The sequence below is a fragment of the Larus michahellis genome, chromosome 5 (genome assembly GCF_964199755.1).
Source record: "Larus michahellis chromosome 5, bLarMic1.1, whole genome shotgun sequence".
NCBI classification, from domain to species: Eukaryota; Metazoa; Chordata; class Aves; order Charadriiformes; family Laridae; genus Larus; species Larus michahellis.
This window is the reverse complement of record NC_133900.1, coordinates 22,851,408-22,872,412: the sequence shown is the minus strand read 5'-3', so window position 1 is coordinate 22,872,412 and position 21,005 is coordinate 22,851,408. Positions and strand designations below refer to the sequence as shown.

Here is a 21,005-nt window from a genome sequence, read left to right as displayed (position 1 = left end):
AGTCAGACGTCTAAAAGCTTTTGAAAGTAAATGCCTGGGGGAAATAGTAGGTATTAAATGGAATGAATTTATAACAAATACTGAGATTCGTCAGGGAGTTGAACAAGACTTAATCTCCTAAATTATCCAGAAATGAAGATGGAAATATCTAGGATATGTGGTAAGAGTGAAGCCAGATCTGATGCCAGACTGTCTGCCATGGCAGGAATGCCTTCAGGCTGACTGTAGAACATGTGAAAGGGGCTGACCAAAATAATTCCTCCATTGAAAAGCACTTAGAGATGGAAACATTACAGGTGACTTCACAAAGTTGGGGACAGTCAAGGAGAAAGACAGATGGACAATGATCATCAGTTTCACATTTGTTTGAAGGACCTCTTGGCAGTGTAGGCAAAAAGTGTGAGTTGGGTGGCACCAAAGGTTTTCATCTAGTATTTCATGTCTATTAGGGGCTATAAACTCTTGGCAAACCTGTAAAATGATTTCAGGACTTTTATCAGCACCGCTCCAGGCCTAATGACTAGAAAGTACATATTTTAATCCCAGAGTCCAAGCTCTATCTGCGACTTGCAAGCGGCAGCTGCAGTGAGCACTGTAACTTATGTAAACTCAGCACCACCCACAAGTTTCTAAGATCAACACACAAAGTGGTTTCTGCCGGTATGAGGGAGAAAACCACCAGGTTGTCTTCCTGCATCCGGGAGGAGGAAGTCAGTGATTGTCTGCTTGCAATAATAAGAGAAGGCATGTCTGCTGGGGCCTTTTCTTCAAGCAGAGTATCTTGGCTTCTGACCCAGTCAGTGCACTGCTGTTCTTAATTAGTCTGTGTCTTGACTATATTAATATCCTGGAATGGAGCTACCTGGGATTTTACAGCCAAGCATGCAGTTCTTTAGTATTGCCTGCACTTTCTCAATCTCTGGAACTGTGTCACCTGTGCTGTTACGCCAGTGCCATCCTTGGTGACTGCATCTGGCTGTTCCCAGAAAGTCTTCTCCCCTGATGTGCTCCTCTGGCCCCAGAGAGGCTCCTTACCTGTGTGGCCGTGTGTAAAGACTCACGTTGTGTGTCTGCTGCTAGATGTCCTACATCAAATGGTGCTTCGCTGCACGTGCACCGCTTTGCAGGTGCTGGTTAGAGGCTTCTTTCCTATTATATATACTTACCTGGTTCTTTTTTTCTCTTCTATTTATAACTAAAAAAATGATGAAGAATGTATTTTTTGAAAGGGGGAGAGGGCTTCATTGGTGTTTGGATGTCTGGACTGCCGGGTAGTGAGTTAAAAGCCTATAGAGTGTCTTCTGGTTATTCCTATATCAAAAGCATGGTTGGGATTCGGGGACCTCAAAAGAGGCATCCTCTGCTATTTGTTGTGCTCAGCAGGCTCCTGCCTGGCCACCAGCTATCAATTGGCAGGGAGAAAGCCTCATTGGTAATACCTGCCAGCCTCAGGGAGGTATCTAAGATACCTTAGCTGGTCTCAAATGGTGTCAGCAACTGGATATGTGTTAGTTATGAAGGGGCAGGAGGGCTGTACCTCCCAAAGAGAGCAGTTTAAAGCGGGGTTTGTTGATCTTGATGTGATTTGGGGAATATAAGCCTCAAGACAGATTTTAAAAAGGCGAGATCACCTTGGTTTCCAATTTCACGTTCAAATGAGTGATATTTCTTATATCGTGACTTTATTCTCTCTATGAGTCAAATGACTTTTCCTTAGCTTACAGTTATTGTGACCAGTATCTACTTCATTGCTTCAAATGGTCTTCCAGAGCCATGGTAGTAAAATAAGATCTTTCAAGTAACGAAAAACAGAAACTATGTTTTTTTCTGCCACAGTGTAACGACGGAAAGTCATCGATTTCCTTTTGAAACTCTTTCTGATTGTTTCCGGGATGTTACCTACCTGTCTGCCCATCTCTTCTTTCTTTAGAAGCAGCTTGTTTCACTCAGTTTGTTCTGTGAACAATTTCTTTTACACTTTGTTTACTTGTACTTTGTTAGACAGGTCTGTAAAGTTTGGTCACAAGCCAGGTAAAGTCATCGAGATTTTTGTGGTAGGGTAGTAACCAGGTGTAAGCAATAGAGAAACTGATATGACAAAAGGTTATGTAAAATGGATCGTGCGGCTTTACAAATACGTCTTCTTGTGTGCAGCGCTTTTTTACTGCTGTGTGTCACACACTGAAGGTATTCAGTCTCGAGAAGCGTTTAGGGTATGTCCTGTTAATGAATCCTATGAAAACAGAATGTAGGGGATGAAAAAACTGTTATAAGGCAGGTCCTGGTGGGGCTGACCTGCTGTGGATTTTTGTCATTTGAGGCTAAGTTGTCTCTCTGAAAAGAATCTCATCCCCTGCTGGTAATTTAATCAGTCAGGGCAATGGTAATATAGAGGTGTAGCTTATGTATGGAAAATATTGTATTATGTGGTAGATCATTGTTACAGCTTTCAAAAGTTTCTGAAGAGAATTGTAATATTTTGGCAGGAGTTCAAAATTCTCTTTCCTACAAGGAACAGGTTTGGTCGTTGTTTTTTTTTCTCTAACATGTCATTTTGAGGTTACATGGTAACATCTGTCAGAGCTATGCTAACCTCTGTCATCCAGCTGTTATAATTGTGGTATTTTCCTTCCTTTTCCTTCTCCTTCCTCTCCTTTCTGCTTTCCCTTTCTCCTCCCTCGGAAAAAAAAAAAAAAAAAAGAAAAAACCCAAACCAACAAAACCCACCTCCTTTTATACTGAAACTTCAGGTGGAATGAAGTGGTTATAAAAGCATCTGTCAACACAGGAATAGTTTGCCAAGCCAAGTATTTGGGTTGGAAGTCATGCCTTCCCAACTGCTTGAAAACAGGAAGTATCTCTGTTAAGTGATGGATAGCTCTACTTTGCTGAGAGGAAGAAAAGGCTTTTTTTTTTTTCCCTTTTTTTTTTTTTTCTTTCTTTTTCTCTTTCGCCTCTAGGCTAATAAGTGAGTTCTGCAGTTGTTCCATGTATGTAAAGAAAGACTCCTATGGAAACATGTATATGGGTGCACATGGCTGTGTGTCTGTATATGTATGTGTGTATGTTTGAATACACAAACTAAAAAAAATACCAAAAACCAACAATCCACTTTGTACATGATCGGTCCCTGTCAGAAGCCAGCCCAGGCACATCTTATCCCAGTGATTCCTGTAAAGCTCTCAAAATCTGTCAGAAACAGCCTGCAGGATTGCAACGGCTCCTGGGTGATTAATTGCCAAAAGAGTCTGGTTCCAGGTTCCATTACATGTAATTGTTATCTTTTTCTAAAGGGATTCTTTTATTAAACCCATCCCCCCCCCCCCCCAAAAAAAAAAAAAAAGAGGGAAAAGAAAAAAAGAACTGGCATTCCTGAGGTTTTGCACCTCTTAGACAGGAGCATGGAGGACTCTCTTATGTAAACATACACTGAAGAGGGTGTGTTACGTTGTTTATTAGCTGATGATAGTTTTTTTTTTTCTTTAGTTAATTTTAACTTTACTAAAAATCATTTTATTAGAAACAGGGGAGGAAGAGCTGCACAGCATCTAGAGGAGAAGAGGGGGGAGTTCCAGTGCCTTCTCCGCATCAAAACTACACTCGGAGACCCAGCAAGTGGTGAAGGACTAGATCGCTCCCGCTCCTTACTAAAATTGCAGCAAAACAGCCCCAAATTGTGACATCTGCTGTAAAACTGCTCAGATTGGAGCATATTCACAAAGCGGGGGGGGGAGAGCCTGATTCCCCATCGGTGCCTCCATGGCTTTGAATACATGTAAGAGGCTTGATTTGTAGCTGAATTTCTGTGGTGCCAAACTGGAGTATCTGGAATTGTATCAGTAGGGTTGCTTGGATTTGCACTGCTTTTTACTGCATTGAAAATGTGCTGCGTTACTGACAGGTTTAGACTTTTATAGATGGAGGTCTGGGCAGAGTTTGGCTCCCAATGAGTGCTGCAGTAAGTTGTGCCAACTGGCCAATTTAACTGTTTGAAATATCAGGGGGGAAAAAAGCATGGAGATACTGGTTCTGCAGCTGCAGAGTATCTGCCTGCAGATGTTTCTGCCAAGAGAAGTGATTGAAACTTGGTTTCTTGAGATATTTTAATCCTATCTGAACAAAACCACATAAAAACGTGCTCTGGCATTGTCTGCATGGGCCAAGGAGCACATTGTTCCTCACAGTTGTGTTTACATGGTCTCACTGCTGCAATGAAACAAGTCTCCTCAAGCCTTCTATCTCCACAATTCCCCTTGAATTAGCTATATTAATCAAACTCTGTCAGTGGCAGGACTGTGATGTACAGTCAGGACACTGATGTTACTCTGAATAAAAAGATGGGAGTATTTTGGTGTGTCCAGCTTAGTGCAGGTTTGGAAACACAAGCTTGGCTTTTTGCAGAGTTTTTATGCTTCTGCCTCCACAAGTGGTTTCCTTAGATGGTGGAGAGGTGGAAACCCTACTCCCATCCATCCTTCTTCTCCACGCATGACCATGGCTGCTGTCTGGGAGGTGAGCTTAGGAGGAGGCAGGAGGGCACAGCAGCCTCTTCCCGGAGCTGTATAGATAAGATAAGGCAGCTACACGCTTGGTGCCACATCCCCAAAGACAGAGGCACAGCTACCTCCAGCTCGGAGCAGCCCGAAACCCCATGGTTTGGCAGCAAGGTGAGGGCTGTGGTGCAGATGCCAGACTGCAGGCAGGACCACAGGGTGCTGGGGCAAACAAGCTGGCCATGTGGTGGGCACTGCCTGGTGGTGGTGGTTAGGGACTCAGTCCAAGATGAGACCTCATCCATGCCTGACAGCAGACATCAGGGGAAGAAAATAAAATCAAAAGCAGCTCTGAATGCTTTGGCTGTGTGGAAGCTCGATATGCTTTCACATCCACTCTGGGAATTTTTGCTTTCTTGAAGCACTTGTAGTGCTGCCTATTTATAACTTAGTTATTTGAGTAGCACTCAGATCTGTTTAAAATCGCCACCATTAGTGGAAATGACTGATTTGCTGTGAAACATGCAGAAGCAGGGTATGTTGTTAAGCAAGTGACACCAATGGTTTCTATTGATTCAAGGCAGTTCTTTCCCCAGGTTTCATTTTGTAAAAAAAGATGAATTTGTTATTTTTCTGCATACTGGAACTGTAGGGTAAACTGTGTTTTACTGTAGTAACTAAGGGACTGATGTGTAGTGATAGCTGAAGTTGTTAGTTCCTGTTGGTAGCCAGCAAAGAGAGCAATTCTGGGAGATACAGTGAATTGCACAGAAAAGTTTCCCTCTGTTGACGAGACTAACTGGAAATGGCTTAAAATCAGTGATTGAAGGAAAGGATTAACTAATGGTAGCAGACATGGAGCATAAGCAAAGCAAGTAGATGAATCCTACGCAAGCAGGGGCAGTTCTGCTCAGCAGTGAAGGACAGATTGCATTCTTATTTTTCAGATGGTTAACTCTCCGTTATCGCTTCATCTTGATTTGGACTTGGATGATATAAACTGTTTCCCCGTTCAAGTTGGTTTACTGTTTGTCGGTGTATCAAACCACGTGTTTGTTCTCTGCCTTTAATTAGTACTTTGGGTTAATGCCTGAGTAAAATGTTCCCGCTGTGCTCACTGCCACTTGATAGTGCGCATTCTTCCTGAACACCTGCTGTCAAACCTATCATGTCTTTTCTTGTCAACTTGCACAATGCTCCAGGTCTTGAGCAAGACTGACATGACGGAAGGGTTGTGCAGCCTGGTTTTTAGAAATCTATGTGGAAGGTGCAGTCTTTGCATAGGGACCGATAATAGGAGACTGCAGCATTTTGTAGGAGCTAGTTTCCAGTGATACCTAATAAAATTCTGTTTGCAAGTGCAGTTTTTGCAGTAGTGGATATCCTGTAGGTTAAAGAAGCAAAACTGCTCCACCCTGAGAGGAATTGTGGATGTTGTGTAACGACAACAGAGAGTAATCTGCACAAATCTTGGGAGAAGTACAAGGGTGGTGACCAGCAAACAAGTCATCAAAGAGGGGAACTGGTTAGAGATGTTGGCATGTGCTGACGGTGGTGACAGACATTGGCACAGGAGGAGGAAGGTGGGGAGGAGGAATAGTGTGGAGAAAGGGGCTCTTGGCAAGAAAAAAGCAGTATCGCTTGACTCAGGAGCCTGTAATTACAAGACTCCAGCCTTGTGACACAGCAAATAAGCGTGTCACCTGAAACAGAGGAATGCGAGGTTGCCTCCTGAAGCAGCTCATGCCAGAGGGAAGGGGAATAAAAACCTTGTGGAAAAACGAAATTTAGTTCTCCGCTGGACTGTGGTTTTTAAATCCTTAATAGTGACGCTCTAATGTATTTTTTTCCCTCAGCGCCTTCTAATTTTGGTAATTAATCCATGGTTGCAAAAAGCCTCCAGTAGCCTGTCTAGCAAATAGGATGGATGAGCTTCCTGTACTTGAAACTTTCAAAGATCCTAAAACGCCAAGCGCTTCCTGGTCTGTTGTGCTGGGAGCGTGACCTGCTCTGGCACAGAGTGAGAACAAAAGTATCAGGCACCAAGGTGAGCCTCGAAAGCGTAGGAGAAGCACCTTTATGGGAGCTGACTTCACTCCTGCAAGAGATAAATGTGATGGCACAAGAAGGCCCTTTCATCGTTAACAAATTCACTTCCTCAGCCTATCTTTTACCTGAATACTTTCCACGCTTGCAACACATCTGTCCTGACATGTGGGCAAAAACAATGAAAGCATCTCACAAACAGTTATTGCTTGCACAGACTGCAGGAAGAATACGACTGACTTTAAAATGCTTTACATGTGTTCAAATAGTGTAATGACGAAAGTAAAAAAATTTGCATTACCAAATCAGATTACAAGATACAGAGTACCTCTCATATTCGTGAGTCTGTGTAAGCAGGGACCACAAGCAGGGTTCATAAATAGCAATTGTTAATTTAAGTTGGAAGGATTTAGTTACAAAGGAAATGGATTGTTCTGTTATTTCCAGTCCTCTCGTTTTCATCTGTGGTCTAATTCCAATGGACTCCAAAGGCAGGATTAAACTTTTAGTTGCATTTTTTAGGTTCTGCATTAAAATAAATGTTTTTACTTCAAAGGAAATGTTTTAGATTTAGTATAAAAATCTGTTCCTACTTGTGGAGATTGATTGCAGCAGAGAACATGCAGTGACACTGATTCTCCAGATGAACTTTGTTACCTGTGGAACCTACTGGCTCTCTCTTACACACCTCAATTTGCCATTTACTCTGCAGTTTATGTTTTGCTATGCAAGTTACCATTTATATATGACATTTGATTATAAGATCTGATTAAGAACATTTTTGATGAGTTAGGCATGGCTGTAGAAGTATGTCAGTAGGAAAGATATTTTTTCTATCCAACAGAAAGCTCATCGGCAGCGTAGGCTTCTGTCAGTGTTATAATTCTACATTGTTTGACAATGTTGTTCTTGAAATGGCCAAAATCCTTTGAAAATGCTAACTAAAGATGGATGCTTTAAAAAAAAACAAACAAAACCACACAGCAAAAAAACAAAAGGAGAGGAGGAGGAGGAAAATTAGCAAAGCCCTAAGGTTAATTCTAGTCCATTCTTAACAGGAACCACAAATATTTTCCTGGCTTTACCTATTTAAGTTTTCTTTCCTGAAATAATTATCTTCATACTTGCACACAAAATACACATTTTTGAACTAGCTATCTTTTCCAATGATGTATTTTGAAGTAATAATCTATTTTAATTACCAAAGAATTGAAGCATTTGTTTTTGAAAGGGGAGCAGTTTCTCCTTAATTCAAATGTGATTTTGCTATTGATGGTATTATGTATTACATGACGATTATCCCACTTTCCCAGTGCTCCCCTGAAGAATATTGTATCTGTGTACCACTAGTAACCTTTCAGTGTATGTGCACTTAGGCCCCTTCCATAACTGTTGTGGTAAAACAAAAAAATTACATAAACTTGCAAAAGAATTGCTTAATGGTATGAAGTATTCTGGTTTCTACCAAAACCCCAATTACTTAATTTTGTGCCCTTCTTGGCCTGCGTAAATTATGCAACCCTCACATCTCACCATCAGTGAATTATGTAGCTCTGCGCACACATCAATTAATTTTGGCCCCATCAACTTCCCACCTTCTGTGTGCTCCTAGCCTCAAATCAGTTTTGCATCTCCCAGCCGGGAGCGGTTAATTTTGTTCTCCCGGCAGCTCATATCTGCCTGAACCTGCAGCCCCGCTGCAACTCCTCACCTTCCCCCACCTGCCTCTCCTCCTGCAGAATTCCTCCTCCTCCACCTTTTCCTGCAGAATTCCTCCTCCTCCACCTTCTCCTGCAGAATTCCTCCTCCTCCAGTTCAGCAGCGAGGATTAATCCCAGGCAGCCGCACCTCCTCGCCAATAGGTCAGTGCTGGATGCCAACACACCCTGTGAACAGAGGGGCCGGTCTGGAGGTGACCTGGGTGTCCTTATCACTCTCCTGGTGATTTTCAAAATGCAAATTGCAAGACTGAAGCTCCATCTTCTGGAATGGCCTGTGAAAGTCATGGCATGCTTGGAGCAACGACCGCCAAAACCCTTCCCGTGGGGAAGCCTGCATCACGCAACACCCCACTGAGAAGAGAAGTAGCTTCTAGGTCCTTAAGAAAAGCAGCATTGAGGAAAAAAGGTGGTGCCAGCATCCATCACTCAGCACTGCTGCCAGCAGGGCAAGTAAGCACGACCTGGGCCTTGGTGTTCAAGCTGACACTGCTGATGCATATGTCCACACCAGACGCCACAGTAGGTTTCTCTAAGGAACCCAGAAAGAGCTCATTTTCCTCCAGAGGACACTTCAGTGTGCAGAAACATCGAGAGGGATATCATGTTCCCTTGTTGCCAACCTCTACGTGCAGCTCAGTTCTGAGTCCTGAATTATTTTGGCCGAAAAGGAAAAGTATCTCCATGAGAAGTATGCAGAGAACAAAAGCCTGAGAGGGCAATCTGATGTCCTACAAATGAGAATGGCCTCCACTTGCCATTGCTCTCTGATTGCCTTCAGACCAGTAAGCAGCAGAGCAACTCTGCAGCCCACCTACAGCCTCTCACCAGGGATTTACCCTCCAGTACTGCAGGACGGGTCAAGGCAGGCCCCTTCCTCACCCTTTCCCTCCACTTTTAGTTTCCCAAGAGCATGGAGGGAAGGGGGCTGGCGGCTTGCCAAAGGGACAAGGGTGGTGACAGCAAAGCGAGGAGCCACCGGGCTGTGCCCAGGGTCACAACATTTCCTGTCTGGCTGGACTGTCGGGAGGGCTGGTGGAGACCAGCTCTCAGTTCAATGTACTTTTCTCTCCAGGGGCTGGAGGGAATTTGACTCTTCTCTCAAGTGAGAGTACAGAATATTTTCTCTCCTCTCCTTTTTGTCTCTGTCTATTTATGCAGCAAGCGCTGCAGAGACTGACTTGTGCTTTTTTTGTACAGTTCCCAGCACATCTGGCTGTCTTGGATAAGGTCCCTAGGTCTGATTGTAGCAAAAAGTAATGATAGCATGTTTAAAACTTGGGCCTCCAACTATGACTATATATAAAATGCAAAACATTTGGGACAAACTGGAGGAAATACAATTTTTAGTAACTGAGCAAAAAAAAAAAATGTATTCATTCTTTTATGTCTGCAGTTGTGCTTTGCAAGCGTGGGTGCTCTGTCAGGTTAGAAGACTTATCTCAGAGCTGAAAGCCGATGCAACACAGGGGAGCACTTGCTCCCGGCCGATTGGCATCAAGCATTTTTCCTGTCCCACTTGCACAACAGCCACGGTCATTCATCAGTGTGAAGCTAAGCTGGCTCTAGAAAACATTCTAATTATCTAGGCGTCCTGATTAAACCTGCCTTGATTTAAGAGAGGCACACCACCGTACTCATGTGAACATTTCTTGTTTCTTCTAAATAATAGAATTAGCTATGGGCATTTCCTTAAGAGCATGCAGAACACAATTGCAGTATAATTCCTCTCCCTCCAAGCCTAGTCTTGAAACATGCAAATTTCTCTTTCAAGTGTGTTGGCAAAAAATGGCAATATCCTGATACACACATGATTTAGAGGCTGAATTACATGCTGGTTGAGTTATCATCAGTGGGTTGAGTTCTTTGGTGAATATATCAAGAGTGCTGCAGAGAGTAGCACAGTCTGCTGAGGAAATATCAGTGGATGGCTTACTTCTTGCTCTCTTTCGCAGGGATCTGGCATTGGCCACTGCCAAGGACAGGGTAGAAGGCTGGAGATGGACCTTTAGTCTTCCCGGTACAGCCTTCCTTACGTAGCTCGATGTAACACACCACAGTGCCATGCACTTTCTGCTGAGCATTTTCATCTTGTTTTAAAAATAACAAGACATCCCTTAACATTCAGGATACATTTTTTCCACTCTGAAGCACCACAACAGTCTTTTTAAAGAAACTCTAGGAAGGGTGTTAACTTGATCAATGCTGTGCAGGAAGGAAAGCTCTTTCCTACTATTTTTTCAGCATGACTTTCACTGACATGATCAGGCTGGGAAAAGACTTACTGGCTGACAGCCCAGGACAGCCATGCAATATCTCTAGTCATCTGGAACTCAAACTACTCGGCCCAAGGGAGAACCATAACGTAAAAACAATTTAGGTTACATGCTGAATCTTTATAAACATTGTTCAGTTTTTAAAAAATAGTTTAAATACTATTTATGTGCATTCGCTATGCACAGGGTTTTTGTTTTTTCAAATGTCAAGTAAAAAAGGCTGGGAGGCTTTTTATTTTTTTTACTGTAGACTTTTCAAAAATCTCAGAGATTTTTAGAAATATAGGGAAAAGAGCTTACTCTCTTGTCATAAATTTAAGAGCTTGGCTTCTCCCGTGTATCGGATATAATTGTTTTCTATATAGATGTTTACTTTTTGACCCCATCCAGAAAGCATAGAGACACAGAAACACGGGTTGGAGAGGGCTTCCAGAGGCCCTGCAGTCCCCCTCCGACACAAGGTCAGACTGTCGCCAGCACCGGATTGGAGAGGGTTTGGCTTCATCTGGCCGAGCCACAAAACCCCCGAGGACAGAGTTTCCGCAGTCTCCCCGATGACCTGCCCTGAGGCTGCGCTCCTCTTCCAGAGACTTCTTTCCTCCCATCCACTTGAAACCCTCCATGCTGCCCTTTGTGGCCCTCGTGCCCTCTGATGTTGTCTGTCGCTGCTGCCCAGAGTTTGCTCTGTCACCCTCCCACCTCCCCAGCCTGTATATAATCTGAGTAGCCCTGGGAAACCAAAGTGCAAGGGCCAATATACGTATATGAAACTGCAAAGTTGGGGCCCTAGCTTGTAACTGCATTCATCTGTTGAATTTTCAGTTGTCCTGTGGCACAAGAGAAGGAAAAACAAGGGTTTTTCCAACAGTTCAAAGCTGACGCTAAAATGTATTAACTTTTGCAAGTCTGCTTTCTTCTCTCCCCTTTTGAAGCTGAGCATCACTGGCCTCTTTCCGTTATTACCTTATTTTGAATAAAAAACTGTCAGAGGGATCTGCTCTTCTGTAAGCATGTGCAGCTCTAATAATTTGGGCTAAAGCAACATGAATCCAGAATGTAAGCTTCACTTCAAAAAAACTTTTTTTCTCCACTTGTCTTGATTGAAGATCTGAACTTGGGATGTGTCCATTGTTACCTGTCCTTCTGCCAAGTCCTAGCATTCCAGCACACCTTGCAACAAGCCTGAAATTATTATTTTAGGAAAATGAGTATGGTTCCTTTATGATTCTTTTTTTCCATAAACTGGTATTTCACAAGCTGAGTAGCCTTACTGTCTTTTCAGTGACTGATCCTTTCTGACATAGGAGAATAACTCCTCTTGCACATAGCTTGATTGTTCTTGTGCAGCTTGGTTGCACAAGAAATTGTTGGAAATGGCTGATTATTTGGCAGCATTGTGTTTTTTAATCGAGTTGTGCTATTTACTTTCTTGATGTGATGTGCCATGTGCTATAACTTTTCCCGTGATGCTTTTGTTGCAGGCCTTGCTGAGACCAGGACGAATAGACAGAATTATCTACGTGCCTTTGCCAGATGCAGCCACTCGTGGGGAGATCTTCAAACTTCATTTTCAGTCCATGCCAGTCAGCGATGAAGTCTGCTTAGGGGAGCTCGTTCAGCACACAGAAAAGTACTCAGGAGCAGAGGTAAAACTTTCTGAATGGTAATGGCCATGGAGTTAGTCCACAAAACTGAAATCAAGTATCACCCAGATATCATCCCTTGAGCTTCTCAAAGTGGTGGTGAGGAATTATGAAAGGGAATGTTTGAGAGATTTCTGTGCTTCTGCTCAAAAAATAGAATACAATCTGGGTCTTTTTACTTTCAAGATCTCCATCAGAGGATTGCTGACAGGGCAAGGGCCTCTTCCAGGGTGAGCCTTAGTACAATCATGAGTGGCTTCACGAAGGATGTGCTGCCAGGAGGAGTGGAGGGAGGTGGGGGCAAGTGCCCCCAGACCGCCTAGACACTTCACCTTGGCTTCCCTGTGTCGCCAGGGATCTTTTCCATTTAGGATTGTGACTGAGAGCCTCAGATGGAGGGAGGAGAGACACAGTTATGAGACAGCATAGCAGAATTGCAAAGGAGCCACCGGTCGCTTTCAAGCTCCTGATTTCCTATTCCATATAATTAGGACCTCACAGCAGCACTTGTTGTTATAGCTCATTGCTATTAGTTAATCAGCTTCTGAGAATGCATGTCAGACAATTATTTCCTGTTCTGGGTAGAAGGGAGAAAATTTCTCAGATGCTGCTGCCTGGCAGTCATAATAAGCATTGGTGCGTTAGTGGTCAGCACTCTGCTCCCTGAATATTACTCGTTTCAGTGCCTCGTGAAAGGATATTTCATTCTTTCCTCATTTTGATTAATTGAAAGTAATTATATTACTTCAAAAATTCAAAGAATGTTATTAAGGTTGACAATTTGAGCTCTTAAAAGGTATGAAATACCAGAATTAAAATTTCCACCTTACTGTAGCCAGTGCTAGTGTATGCATTATCGGACCATCTTTAATTACACAGTCACCTTCTACTTTTTCTATAGCAGAGTGGAAAATGTGGTGTACTTGCCTCGGCTCCCCCATCTTTTTGTGTGCTGTTTACCAGGGTAGGGAAATAAGCTGAAATTTTTGTCTTGGTCCGAAAGAGAGGGTGACTGTGGAGTATTTGTATGGTTCCTAAAATGCTGAAGGACCTTCTCAACTGACTGGTCATTGGATATGCTCCCAGGCAAGACTTCTGCTCATTTTGCTATCACTTCAATGCTGGTATGTTGGAAAATGCTGCATTGCCTACTAGTAACCTCTGGCTGGTGAGGGCACTGCTGTGAGTGCTCCAGGTCCAAGGGTTGGGGTCAGACCTTGCCGTACACAGCAGCAGTGTCTGGACTACCCACCAGGCTTGTTCAGGAAGCTGTTTCATGGTGGACACCAAAGTCAAACCAGCAAGACCTTTCCTCCTCCACAGCACAGGACAAACTGTGCTCTGGGAACCAATGAATGGAAGCTACGTAGTAAGCGAAGCTGTTTTGTGTAGCACATCTTTTTTGCCACAGAATGTGGGATCTCATAATGAAAAAAAGGCAATAATGAAAAGGGTTGCAGATTTAAATGTTGGTCTGGAAAACTGTTGCAGCTCTACGTGCCTCCATGCTTTGGAGTAGTGACTTGAAACAGTACTATGTTTTTACCCGGATGTCAGTGATATGACTCTTGCTGCCCTGGGAAAATTTATTTGTCTCTGGCTAAGTTACAAGTCTCCAAAAACATAAATATAAACATATCCTCTGTTGTGTATGGAAACTGTCTTCTTACCAGGCAACAACTGTAATGCTTGTATTTCAGAAATTTCAAGCATATGGGGATTTCCTTTGGATCTGGATCAGCCGAGGCTCTAGTGGTGAATTCCTGTGCTTAGTTGATAATGAGTCGCAAATGTCTTGGTGCTGGCTTTGTACAGAACCAAAAATAAGTTAATGGGTCATTGAGTGCAGCTACAGACAAGTTGCAAGGGGAAAAAAAGCCTGCCTGTTCTTAATACGGCGTTTCTCATGAATTCCGTTCTTTTGCATCATTCAAAGAATTATAATAACTGGGATGTAAAGAGTAAACAGAGAAAAAGCCTCAGTCAGTGTTCCTTGGAAGAATATATAAAAAGTCTTGACAGTTGGCACGCACAGTGGCCAGTTTCATTAAAGCCTTTTCTTCCTAGTGTCTCCAGCTTCCCAGCTTTACAAATAGTTTCCGCTGTTGAATGGCAAGTTCCCATTCCACTGTTCTACCCTTTGTTTAGAAAAAGAAATGGAAAATGCTTGGTTTTGTGACTAGAAGATGCTGTATGAATAGGCAGTTTGCGTGTAAAGATGCGTTGAATCATCCTGACATGAGCTGAATAAACAGCAAGTAAAGTGGATAGTTCAGTATTCATCTGGCTTCCAACTTGGCCTTTTTTCAGATCAGATATTTGTATATTTTTGCCTCTCATACTTATGACCAGTTATCTCTATTCACCTGCTGGATGTACGTTTTCTCTTAATGAGTACCTTTAAAGATCTATCAAGATAGCAAAATAGGGTGATTACTTCCTGCTGTTTCATGTGAGAGAAGATGGAAGATAATTTATGAGGGTGAATTACAATTTCCTTCTCTCATCTGTAAGTGAAGTTTAATGTAAAGGAAAAAAAAAGTGCATTAGAGGAGCAATGTCTGTACAGTTAGCTTTTATTATGCTAATTGTATAGGTCAAACAAAGCCTCAGCTTTCTAGAAATATTTGGGTTTGAGTTCGATCTTCATTTCCAGGCCCTTCTGAAGTAGTGCTCTGCAGCGGTGCTTGAGGCTCTTCTTCAGGGATACCTCATTATCTGTAAATCAGGAAAGTAAGGAATTCTTTCTAGAAGTTTCTGAATGGCAAGGTTTGGCCTTGGAGCTGGTGTTGACACCAGGGATCATTCCCTCCTCCCTCTAAGGCAACTTCTTTGACTTCATCTCTGCCCTGAAGGCATTTACCTTTTTCCAAGACAATCTCAACCTCTTTTTAGCTGAGCTGGCGTGAGGGAGCCATGGGCAGGGTAGGTGTGGTTGCTGCAAGGACAGGTCTCCAGTAACCGTAGGTCTTGTTTGCCCTCACACGCAGGCCAGCAGGTTTCACTGGTGTGGCGGAGGAGCAGTCAGAACTGCTCTTGTCTCTGTCCCCAGCATTTTTTTTCTAAGAAGTTTCTACTGAAGGCAGTTCCCAGGCAGCTGATGCCTGGCATGGCTCAGCAGGAGGATGTGCTGTGCTATCCTGCACCACTGGCATTGCCGGCACCTTCAGATGTTATAGCATTAGCAAGGAGCACTGGCAGGCATGGAGGAAGTTTCTATTCCTTTCTCTAGTCCTTGAAAGTAATAAAAATGATTAAAACAAGAAGTGTCACACTGCAGTGAAACTTTTGTAAGGTTTATTCTAGTCTTCCTGCATTTTATTTTGGGCAAAATTGCAGGGGATCCAACTTTTATAAAACTGATGATTTTCTTTTTTAATGGTTTTGTATAATTGGGATGTCTTCACTGGCAGATTGTTCAGCTTGATCATAGCTTTTACCTAGAGCATTTTCACGGTTATACTTCATGCTGAGAAGTTTTATCTGATTTCTCACTGTGCTTTCTATAAAGTACACTTAATTAAAGATCCAGTGCTTAAAAGCAATGCTTTAAAGTGCAAGCAGTGTGAGTTCTCTGGATCTCATTTGCTTGCTTTCATGACGCTGCTACAGCCAGCTTGCATTAGGAAAGATGGGCCTTCCACAAACTCAGGTGCTCTAATTCTTTAATTTGAGGTTCAGATTAGGTTTTTCATAATTCTTGACTGCTTTCTGTTGTAATAGAAAGCACCAACAGTCTCAGTGCAAGTATGAACAAAATCACGTGGACAGTATCTGATAGGAAATTGCTCATTCTGTAATTTTTAAATTATACGTTATCTCAAACAGAAAAGAAGAAAGGTGGTAGCTGCAAGTGTTTTGGCCTAGAGAAAGGACACCTACCTTTATAAATGCGAAGAGGTTCATTAGACCTGTGTGGGGAGAAAAAAGATTATATCATTTGCCTTTACAAATTAAGTGGAATGGGGGTGTCTGTCTTCAAACCCTTGGAGTTTGCTCTGCGAAAAGGGATGAGCATGGGCTGAAGACAGTGTTTCCTCAATGTAGAAATACATTGTTCCAGAAAGTAGATGTTAAAAAGGAAAACAAACCCATTGGAGTGAGGGACCTTCTTATATTGTGGGAGCCCCAGTCAGATTATGGTTTTGTTACGGTTTAGAAGGCAGTAGCAGAGAGGGAGGTTTTAGGCAGAAACTGAAATCAAGCGTTGAGTTGGTCTGAGTTTAGAGTTGGTTAGAAGTAATAAAAAATTAAATATTATGGATATGATGACAATATTCTTAAGACAAGTGCACTTATAAAAGTAAGCTAATGGGACTGACTGCTTTTAAATTGATGGAAAGCGGGTCATGGTGAAAGCGACAGCTGGCATTGTTTCTATAGTATTATCAGTTTCCATGCTTACAGGACACGCAATAGTAAAGCGGGAATCTGGGAACCTGTAAATCTTTCACCGGTTCTTAGTCGAAGTAGAATAGTTAATGTAAAAAGTATCTTTCTCACTTTGCAATAACTCTCAATGGGAACGCAGAATGAAGGGGGAAAAAAAAAAGCAGGCCAATAAAGGCATGCTCTGGCTCAAATGAGAGCATATTTGATGCCAAAAAGTATCTTTGCAGCAGCGCACTAACTCGAATCCACTAAAGCCTTTGACTCTTAAAATATGTATTCTAAAACATGCATGTTCTTGTTTACCAGATATTGACATATTTAAACTATAAACTTTAATATAAAAAAACCACTCCAGACAGCCAAAACCTCCACAAACTCCTCTCTTTCTTATAGAGAAAGGTACTAACTGCAAAGGAAGTGAGAATGCATTCCATCGTAGGTGTGCAGGAGGCTAAACTGTCTTTTAAGAGATTGGGAAAAATTTGTCTCTTTAGTATAAAGAGCATCTAGAGTAAAGGTGAGTGAGGGCTTAGATACAGGGGGAAAAGAGGGCATCTGACAAATTAGGATGGTTCATCTTCTTTACATCTAGTTTTACATGAAGGAAAAGTTTACATCTTGCAAACTTAAGGGAAAGGCTTTCTGCTTAGTATTTTTAAAGGGCAATGGATCCAATCCTGTATAGTAGCCTAAAAAGAGACATGGGCTTTGGGGAGTGAAGGCATTAAAAAAAAAAAAGGTGGGGGGCAGGGAATGGGAAAAAATAAACAGTAGACCCTTCAAATCATGTCCTGGCTAAAGCTCATGGTTTTAATTTTTAAATACAAGCATATTGGTTCCTTTTATACTTACTTATGCTAAATGCAGAGCGTGTTCAATTCCCACTGAATTCCACGGCTGTTGAAGGTGCTCAACACATGCCTTGGGATTGGGCCCTCAGATTTTGAACTTCTAAGATACATCCAAAAAAACCGCGTATGTCTCATCAGAAGTGTGTGATTTGAAAATACAGTTTGGTAGTTAAAGCATCTGGAGCTGAAATGACTCCAGCCTGACTCTGCTGGATGGGCTTTCTTTCTGAAGGAGTTCTGCTTAGCTCCCCACCAGGATATGGTATTACAGTGAAATGCAATTTTCAAAGTGAGGAACGCCATGAAATTGAAGCGCAGCAAGATAAAAGCCTCAGACAAACTTCTGAAGTTTCTCTTGGAATGATGCAGAGGATCTGGTAATTTATATCACTCATTGAAAAGTGAACATTTTTGTGTGGGTGGGTGAGGAAAAGAGATTCAGCCTTCATCCAATATGGGTAGTATGGGATCACCACCTTCCTACACACGTTTATCAGGGCTGAGGATGTGTTTGGCACAGGTGGCTGGAAGGTGAGGAAATACCTGGCATTCGGAATGTTTTCCAAATGTCAGTGTTTGGGATAAACGAGATGAATCACTGGAAAGGAAATAACTAACTGCACAGGACTTCCCATGGGATTTTGCTTACTGCTGGTCTCGCAAGAACCTTGTACGTGCAGAATGTGCTTGGGCAGATTAGGAACGAGGGCAATCACTCATTGCCATGGCGGTGCCGAACCGCAAGAGTTTGTGGTGTTACACACCGCCTCTCCCCACTCTCCTTTTTAGTCACTTTAGAAAGATCTGGTTCCCCTTGTGCATTTTTCAGAGATGGGGTGGGGGGTTTTACCCTAAGCGGGCTGATAAAGTACTGTACGCATTCACCCTCTGAGTATATAAAGCATGGTTGGCAATTAGCACGTTTATGCAAAATGTAAGGTTTGGAGTAGAGGAGGGTGTTTGCACTGAAATTTATGCTTGGCTAGCTCATCTGGGAAAGAACATTTCATCCTTCAGGGAGATAATGATTTGCTAATAGTTTAATCAAGCAGAGGAGATTTAATGCATCTGGCTGAAGGGTCATTAGCATTTCCGCAAAGGTCAGACCCATTAACAGCTCAGGGGGATACAGTCAAAACTGCTTCCTAAGTAACTCAAAGAACAGTGATCCTCAGAGGAACTTGGGGAAAATGCCAGAGGGAATTTGAACAAGCCCCCAAGCAGTATTGAGGTATGAAATTTAGCTTGCTTCTCAACCCTGAGATTTTCTTCCTCCATACAGCCCAATGAGCTGAACATTTCCATTCCCTAAATGCTGAAACAGTTAGGGTGCAGGAATCTTACAGCTAATTTCAATTTTTTTTTTCTTCCTTTCTGTGTCTTCATCACCTATTTCAATGACATCGTCCACCCAGGTTCTGTAAATGAGCACTTGCATTTGCTTTTGCCCTCCTTGTGCCTTTCAAGGGTTGTTTCTTGTTGCATGCCTGTTTGGAGAAAGAACCTGCCATAGGAGCATTGCTGGTGCCAGGGGTAAGCGATCCTCTGCCGATGGGGCTGCTCATAAAACTTTCATAAAACTCCTGTATTTTCACCAAAGCAGCCGAGGCCGTGGGAGACGCTGGTGATGCTGTTTGCCTCCTTCCCCTGCCCTTACCTTCCCTTTTCCACGCTACCTGGCATGTGTCGGCGTTACCAGGAGCTCCCCTTTGGTCTGGGTGGCAGAGGGGAGTGTGTTGCCAGCACAGTGGGGGACTCTTGAGCTGTCACCAAAACACAGGCTTGTAAAAGAGCGACTTAGACTGATACTCTCTCAGCCAGCTTCACTTGCCCTCCGCTCTTGCCTGTGGCTTTGCTGCTTTATTGTCCTGGTTTTGGCTGTAATTCCCAGCAATGGAAAAACATGTTGCTCTTTAAAAGCAGATGGGAATTCATTCCTGAAGGAAAAAATATGTCTCTTTAGGCTACTGCTATTGTTTTCTTTTAGTTTTATTTTTTGCCTGTGAGTTATTTCTAGCAACTTTTAATTTAATTCATTCTTCCTTTTTTTTTTTTAATCAGACAGCAGGGATTATTCTTGAATGTCTTAAAGCACACTCTTTCAGTAGACCAGTGATCACAAATGGAGGTATATAGTGTTCAGACTAAAAATTGCATTTGCAATGATCAGGAAGGAATTGAAAATGTTAGTTTATTTCTGCCTTTTGAAGTATTTTCATTTACATAACACAAACACTCTGCTCAGAGTGGTAGAATTTGCTTTTATGTTAAAAAAAGGAAAAGAAAAAAAAATTAAGCACCTTTTCCTGACACCGACCTGTTTTTCTGATTTAAACCTGTAGTACTGACACTTGATCTTGTAAGTTATGATGTGTCACAGGGTATGTGGTTAGAATTGAGCTTTCTGCTTTGAGTGTGACTCAATTGTAGTCCTGAAGTATAAGACAAGGCATACAATTTAAAGAATGTCACCAAAAAGTCATTGCACTTCATAGAGAATTAATTCCTGATCCTTGACTCTTATACACCAACTTCAGGGCCAGATCCTCAACGTATACAAGTTGCTGTAAATACTGAATACGTCTTAGTACATTAGCAAAAGATATGTGTGAAGTTTTTTTTGTTTCGTTTTCTGTGAGACCACTGATCCACTATTTTCATAAACAGGGGGGAAAAAGTAAATATTCTTACATATCCATTGCTATTTCTCATGCCCTTAAGATTAGCGTGTGTCTGACTAGGTTAAGTGCCTGTTATGATGACTTTTGATAGTACACAATGTCCGACTAGCAAACCTCAGTGTTCAATTCACCTTTCTCTATGTGTATATAAATTTTCCCCTTGGATATGCTGAGGATTTCGAGAGGGTTTCCCACGAAGTAGCACTGAGGCATAATCTCAGGCATCAGCTTGGCCAGGAGAGCTGCGGAGGGCTCCCCGCTTCCGCAGTAAAATTTCCTTTCCGTCCTTAACAGAAGCAGTCCTCCAAAAATAAGGGTAGTACTTGGACTTGGATATGCAAAATACTTCTGATTATTATCTTAATTTGCACTAGGAATATTTAAATGTAGTACCTGAAGGCTAACTCAGATAGGATGTTTATAGCAGATGAAACCATACAGAGGAACACCTTGTGCTGACCTACTTGTATTCCTGGTACTGTGCCAGTTAAATTGCTGTCAAGGTGTAAGAAATGTTAATGAATGGCAGAGGAATAATAGAGCCCAGGTATAAAAGCTTATTAATCTACCTGAGTATTTTTGCTGTGAATGAAGAATGTGTATTATAGTAACAACACTAACTGTTTACACTTCACTGAACTGCAAAGATTGGAGAGGTGTGTGTGTATGAATTAAAATATTTGAACATATACTGGTTTCTTTGTGTACATATGAAATAGGATGTTTGCCTTTGGCAGTCATCAGTGAAGTAGTTGTTTCTGTTGTGAAAATTTGGAACCTAATAATGAATAATAAAATAATATCTAAACATATTTTAATATTTCCTATCCCTAAAAATGTGTATGAGCTGGAAGCTTACACACTTGTCATGCCATTAAATTATCTGAGTTTGAAAATGCACTCCA

General features: G+C 42.2%; 1 protein-coding gene across 2 annotated transcripts in view; it reads left to right on the top strand.

The window, feature by feature from the left end:
- AFG2A (AFG2 AAA ATPase homolog A) overlaps positions 1–21,005 on the top strand; it is a 195,263-nt gene that overhangs the window by 147,568 nt on the left and 26,690 nt on the right. For both annotated transcript variants that reach the window (XM_074589101.1, XM_074589100.1), the window contains one exon: positions 12,015–12,179. In XM_074589101.1, the coding sequence (XP_074445202.1) occupies positions 12,015–12,179 (165 nt within the window). The remainder of the gene's footprint in view (positions 1–12,014; positions 12,180–21,005) is intronic.